Here is a 7424-nt window from a genome sequence, read left to right on the forward strand (position 1 = left end):
CAAATAGAAGCACACGAACACAAACAGAAGTACACGAACACAAATAGAAGTACACGAACACAAACAGAAGTACACGAACACAAACAGAAGTACACGACCACAAACAGAAGTACACGAACACAAACAGAAGTACACGAACACAAAGAGAAGTACACGAACACAAACAGAAATATACGAACACAAATCGACATACACCAACTGTCATTTTGTGGAGATGCATCAAGCATTTTAATGACTTTCTTCTTTGTAGACTTTTTTCAATATAAGTATTGTAGTATCGGATTCCAGCAGTTGCAATTACTTGGTAATATCGGATTCCAGGGTTAGGAAAGTACTTGGTCATATAACACTAAAGAGCATTGTTTAATCTTGAAATAGTTTGACGTAAATAATATTAAATAACTATGTTGATTAAAAATCTACTTTATTCAGTAGCTATATACTTGAAGGCTACCAACATGTACGCTTTGCGTACCTAACTTTTTCAATGCATGCCGTTGAATTTAATTAACGCAGTGTTTTGGGAGATGTCCCAAAGGCCAAGAAATAAAAAAGAAACGTGAATATTCATGATAGCTATAATAAATGTTATGACAAATCACTTCGCTTGGCCCCAACTTGGACACTGTTTTTTCTCAAAACAAAACGAAATGGGAGGGAAAACCGGCAGATCCGGTAAAAAACCCTCCAATAAAAGAAAAGATAAAAAACTTAGAAAAATTTCTTTAAATTTTTGTAGTTTTAAAGATTTTTCATATTTTTGTTGTTTTCAATGATCCCGATGATCTACTTCAACATGCAGCGTAGTCTGTTCGTACGTTACAGTCGTATACCAATTTAAATTTACAGAGCAACAAGAAAAGCGGGATGGCTACCCTTTTGACACTTCAATTTTTTTGTGTTCAAACAAAAGAAACGCAAAACTCGGTAGAGAACAAAAAATGAAAGAGCACAGACTGTTACGACAAATTTTAATAAGTAGACGAAAAATGAAAACTAATAGCAGGCATATATAAATCATATGAAAAATCATTCAATACGAACGACCTGACCATTCACCTGTCTATAACAATAAAAAATGAAATGACCAAAGTGACGTCATGATTTGCATAAAAAATCATTTTGGATGTCGCTTCATCAAGACCTTTGTTAATATTGCTGGCTTTCACTCGTGTGTTTTGTCAGAAAATTTAACAACTGTGAAAATTTAGTTTTACGGAAATTTTTAACGGTTGAATTTGGATATGTGTTATACTGATAAACATGCATAACCAAAGTCGCAAATGTAAATCTTTCAAGAAGGACACTTGTCTCTTGGTGCTTCTGTTGCTTCTGTTGCTCATTAATTCATTGTCCAGTTAGTAAGCTCACAGACATAGCACTCTATAAGAAAACACGTTATAAACGTCAGCAAAATTAATGAACAAAAAAAGAAATTAAATATATCTTGAAAAGAACAAAACATTAGTACCTGATTTCCAAGCGTTTTCATGGCCAGTCTGATCTAGGCGACTTAGTAGGTCTCTTCTTTTTTTTTCAATCGCGCAGTTTTTACGTGTAAGACATGCAAATTTATCGTAACAGTTTTTATCTTATAAATTTGATGAATCCTACTTGCAGCATTGCAATTTTTTTTTATAAACCTTAAATACGTAAAAAGTAGCGAGTGAAAGCCAGCTATTTTCTCACAGCAAGTGAGATCTTTCATTGAAATGTTTTTAATTTGTGTGTTTTATATGATTAAGGTTCAAATTATAAAAATAGACCATCAGGATCCTTTTTTAACTATCTCATGCAGTTACTCATACAACACTTATCTACTCAACTTACAAACCACAAGACATGGATCGTGTTTTTCCACTCGCTTGTTTTCCATTTTCGTAGAATGTATTCTGTTTCTTAGTCCAATCATTTCAATGTTTAAGATCAAACGTACATATGCCGTTATGCGAAGTCCATTCAACACGTTTACGCCATTCCATGCACGAAGTTACCAGCATCATCAATCAGTAAAGTAGCTAATGGTATCGTGAAACGCCATTTCGATATATTACAATCTACAACGCACACTTATGGAGTTCAAGCGAAGGAAAAGGGATCACTTCAATACCCCAGTTATATCATCACTCAAAGAATGCTTAGTGCAGAATTGATCTTCTGTGAAAATCAGTTGACCACCTTTAGGTGGGCTCATATAACAATGGGGCCCATCATCATTATATGAACAAACAACTGACATCCACAAAGAATCCAAACTACAAATGAACATTCTTGGCCATGAATCACCATGACACATGAGCAATGACAAACTAGTAAGAGTAATTGAAGTGAATGACACAGGTGGTAAAGGGACTTTCACAACTCCATCCATGTGGAATCTACAATATAAGAAAATACGAAACACATGTTACGAGATTTCATAATGAATAACTCTGCATATGATGTTAATCTTTTAGAATGAGCAAATTACAATATGTTTTTTGTTTGACTATCCAAATGGTAGAACATTGACCTACGTCGCACGAATAGCTTTATTCAGTTGAGTTTGAACGATGCAACAAAAACTTTTAAACGATCAAAGGCTTAACATCATGATCAAAGAGACGTCTTTCGGTAAATTGTCATCAATGACAGTTGAAGGCAACAACTTTATTTTGCTTTGCACAATCATAAATCTTTATACTTATCGCCTATATGTATAGTCTTCTTCCATCTCATGAGCAACATCTGCTTTCCACGACGCCTTTTGGTTTATATGTGGCAACGCTTGAAGTGAATAGTATCTTTATACATGTTGTTGAGCATGCCATTATATGTATTTCTTTCACAAGATTGCTTGACATTCATTGTTCGTACTTGAACAAATTACCCAATGTCCATCAAATCTAATTTTTAAAAACAAAACTTATTGTTGCCAAACAAAAGGACTATGCTCTCCCTTCGTTAATATACATAAAATGCAAGTGGCAATTGACCATTTTTCTGTGATATTACGTAAATTACTCATTAATTAAATGTCATAAATATTATGATTTTGGGCATTTATATGTTGATGACGTCAACCAAAACGCCCTTAAACTCACTCCTCTAACAAGACATGACTGCAAGATTCAATGAATTGGACAAAATTCTAATTTCATCATCTTAATCGACAACATCATGCAACGTTACTTTTCATAACGACATTAAGGCCCCGTTTACACTATACTGGATTGCTATCGTAGTAGGTTGAATATTCTTTATATTAAATGGCAGTGAAATTGTTCAACGTCAGAAACACAATCAAATAGACTAAATCTATCAGCTTAATAAGCTTTTACTCCCAGCAGTTACCCCTTTAAAGCAAATGAAGATGTCGTGATGAGCAAATCTGGTATAGTGTAAACGCAGCCTATTCAGCCTATTTTCATATTCAAACGCATTGAAGGATTACTTATTGTCTTTGAGAAAGGGGACAAGCTCCTAAGGAGCCAATTATAATAAAAAATTTTAATCATGACATCAATTATACAAATGTTGACCAGGAAAAATAGTCAGCTTAACGTTGTAGAAAGAACGGTAAATTCTGTCTTTTATTGACGAAGTAACGAAGTATAAGTTACATGGAATAGTCAACTAGTCTTAAAGTGTAGGCCTCGTAATATGAAAGTTTTCATTGTAAAATGCTTTGATCACGATGTTAAGCCTTTGATCGTTTGAAACTTTTTGCATCGTTCAAACTCAAGAGACTAAAGCTATTCGTGTAATGTAGGCGAATGTTCTTCCATTTGGATAGTCAAGCAGAAAACATATTGTACTTGTGCGCCACGGTGTTTATCCTAAGTCCAATCTCAATCGTCAACAATCCGCTCTCAAATCTCAAATCTTCTTCAAATAATATGAGCCTACAGATAAACACAATTACACAGCGGATGCTGGCAAAGTTAAAATTTTTCTGATAGTAAATTTTAAAAAATATGTAGATTAAAAAAATTAACTACAACGAAGAACTATAATGAAGACTGCTGTTGTTAATGTATTGAACGGAGAAGCGTCAGTTGATCCTCTTTTAGGTGAGGAAATAAATATAGCTAATTATTTATGGTTAATATTACTAAATGGTACTCCACTTCACAAAGTCAACATTTTTGTTCCACGTGAGATTTAGCTAGTGTAACTGAAGTGAAGTCTACAACATATGTTTTTATAATCTCCGTGAATGGAAATAGCGAAAACTACCAATAATTTCTTTTTATCATGAAACCCTGGTGTTCAGATCTTGTGCAAACATATGTTTTATATAAATCCTTTGGAACGATACAGAATACCCGTCCACTCATACACATATAATATAAACTTCACTTTAACCCAAACCCTAACACTATAACTCAGTGCAGTAAAATTCTGTAGTTTAACCAATCCTTTTACATTTTTTGTATTCTAAATATTCTACAGTTAAATTTACTAATGGCGATGTAAACAAAGAATGTAATGATCAATTGAAGTTGACGCTTTATAAGAGTTCAGACACTCAGGATGAAAGAAAAAAGCATAGGAAGATTTTGGTTTGTTATATTGATGTGTTTGCTCCCGTCATATTATTGTTTATGTTTTTATTTATTGAAAAAATTTCTTGTCTTCCTCTCATGGTGAAGAATATCTCTATAGTCCTTTACATTTTTTTTGTAATTTTACACATTTTTAGGTTGCAGAGAGCAGTAAAATGAAATATTCTGGAAGTAATTTTGGTATGGCTGCAAAATCAAATACCATGTGCAGGTATGTGATGTAAATATTTCTACCATGGAAAGGCAGGACATGTTTGAATTTCTATTTTGTTATATCTGTTTATGTTTTGTATGAATTTCTTTCAGGTACTTGGTTGGAGTTTTCAATAAGAAAAGTTCTACATTGGATGTGTATAATTCAACAATGGTGACTTTACAACCTAAAATTTACAGTGGGTAATTTGTAACAATAGGAATGAAGCTTCACATCATTTTTATTCTATTGTTTTGTGATGTTTAGCTGATGAAAAAGATGAACCTGAAATGCAATCTAACATTTCATATATGGAAAAGGTAGATAAATCTGTATTATATTTTTGTTTATACTAATTGGCAGACTTAGTGTCCAGCTCTTAATGTAAGTTAACACTGTGGCAGCCTGTATATTCTATCTTCTAGCAAGCTATTGTATACTGGTTATTTTCAATATTTCAGAATAATCTACTAGTGGAGGCATTTGGGAGTAAAAAAAAGAAAAAAGCAATGATGTCAAGAATAAGAAATAAGATTGACTCTGATGATCTTGAAAAATCTGTTTCTAAAGTCTTTAATCACATGAAGAATGTGGAGGAACATGAAGAAGCGAAGCCTTCTTTACAAACTATTGAATATGACATATTACCTCAATTCAACAAAGATGCTAAAAGTCCAGCTATGATTTATCCATTATCTAGTTGTATCCTTTTTGTTTATTATATGATTTTAACATTTCATATGTACATTGATATGAACTGTTTTTGAGAAAGAATTTAGTTCTCTATTTAACAACATTATTTTAATGTTAAATCTCCTTGATGTGTGACTAGTATTAAGTAATGAAGATTTAGATGCTTTAAAATTGCCTGTCATGGAGATTCTAACTAATCTCAAATCAGAGAAGGATGTTTGGCACAAAGAAAATAAGTAACTAAAGAACATTTGTTTTCCTTCATTGTAATATGTATGATTTCTAGTTCCTAAAGGAATATGCATGGCTTTAATCTTTCTACAAATAATTTTGAAGTATGTATGATTGTAACTTACATGTTTGTCGTATTGTTTATGTTGTTTAGATATGTGCATTTGTTACCAAGACAATTTTATAAAGTTTTAAATTAATATTTTCAGATTTCCAGAGTATGTATTTTCGCACTTTGATGTCTTACCATTTAATGAAGAGGAACGAATATTAAAAACATCGTTTTTGCTGTATTTTTCTTATCTGTTACGATGTTATCATCTCAACTACAAATCATTAAGAGTTAAAGGTACTTATACTTTTGTATTATTTTGGGTGTAATTGTGAGTGATGTAATCAATTGAATTTAGAAGTTCTTGTTCACATGGCTACAAAATAACTTTTGGAGATTTTCTTGTCAATCTGTCTACAGTAAATTTTGTAGATCCTTTATACTTTATCTGCTGTATTTCTTTCTATCTCGTTGGTGCCATTACTTTTGTTTCATTAGGTCAACTTACAAAAAATAAAAAAATGAAGGAATTTATAATTTTATTTTACATGAAACTAAAACTAATACAGCTACCATGGTTGTAGATGGTAGACGTTTCAACATTCATAAATTCAATAACTATACATTACATACTTATTCATTTTATCTATGAATTATTTGTGTAGGAAGATTAATGAAAGTCCACAAATAGTTTTTATTTTCTTTCAATAGATCCCTTACCAGATTTACCGACGAGAATAAAGAGTAAAATATTCTCGTTATTTTCTCTTCAGCAGAAGAACGTTAGGTTTGTTATTTTATGAAAATTGTTGTTGTAGACATAAAAGCGCGGTTGAAATATATGGCTTGTGATTCAAAATTAAAATTCTTCTATAATTTTCTCAACTTTCCCCGTTTTTCACAGATGTATTCCGAAACGATTGAAAGATAAATTAGTGTGTTATATAGTCGTGATGTCCTTGATCATTGATGGAAATACAATTGACTGTTTGTTGATTCGTAAGGATTTAAAAATGTCGTTACAGAAGTGGGTATTGTTACAAACCATTGTCTCCACGCAGTTTCATCAATGTATTTTTAATTATTTCACATTGCAGACATATCTGGATGTAAATTATTTTTCTTTATTTGTAGATTTATGAACTTTGCAAAGTTTGTTGGATGCACAATTGAATCTAACACAAGGTCAAGAAAACGCAAGGCAGGCGATGATAATCCAGCTGAATATAAACGAGCCATTCTTAAAGTTCCTTTGCCAAAAAACTTTCCTCATCACATGCCATTGGCAACTGGTCGTAAAAAGTAAACATTGGTAATTAGAAAATATCGTGTAAGTGAATAGTTCACTTTATGTAGCCACCACGTTTGCAGTTATAACATGTGAGAAATTACATGATCTAACTGTGGAAGTTATACTAAGCTTATACGCAATGAACTCTTTTCGTATTTGGAGAGCGCGTGTGATAAACTAAATTAAGTTTGCAGTGAATGTGAATACGGTTTATTCTTTTTAATTCATTGTTGGTGAATCAATGTTTATCGTTACTTAATTGCCTTCTCCACAAATCACCAACAAAGACTGCACTGACTATTTTGCTTTTTGTCAGAATAAAGGACAACTTGGAAATTTACGGAAAACTTTTCCCATTGAACAAAAATTTTCTTGTTTCAAACAAAATTCATTTATCTGTAAAGTTGTAAAGTCTGC

General features: G+C 32.1%; 1 protein-coding gene across 1 annotated transcript; it reads left to right on the top strand.

The window, feature by feature from the left end:
- The first annotated feature begins 3925 nt into the window (after positions 1–3925).
- On the top strand, positions 3926–7249 carry LOC124445444 (DNA-directed RNA polymerase I subunit RPA49-like). The gene is made up of 11 exons (XM_046996169.1): positions 3926–4052; positions 4435–4544; positions 4685–4758; positions 4854–4939; positions 5008–5060; positions 5202–5442; positions 5573–5669; positions 5874–6013; positions 6428–6503; positions 6621–6743; positions 6851–7249. The coding sequence occupies exons 1-11, from the start codon at positions 3995–3997 to the stop codon at positions 7020–7022; spliced, it is 1230 nt and encodes a 409-aa protein (XP_046852125.1). The 5' UTR covers positions 3926–3994; the 3' UTR covers positions 7023–7249.
- The last annotated feature ends 175 nt before the right edge of the window (positions 7250–7424 follow it).

Source organism: Xenia sp. Carnegie-2017, unplaced genomic scaffold, assembly GCF_021976095.1.
Source record: "Xenia sp. Carnegie-2017 unplaced genomic scaffold, XeniaSp_v1 HiC_scaffold_22, whole genome shotgun sequence".
Classification (NCBI taxonomy): Eukaryota; Metazoa; Cnidaria; class Anthozoa; order Malacalcyonacea; family Xeniidae; genus Xenia; species Xenia sp. Carnegie-2017.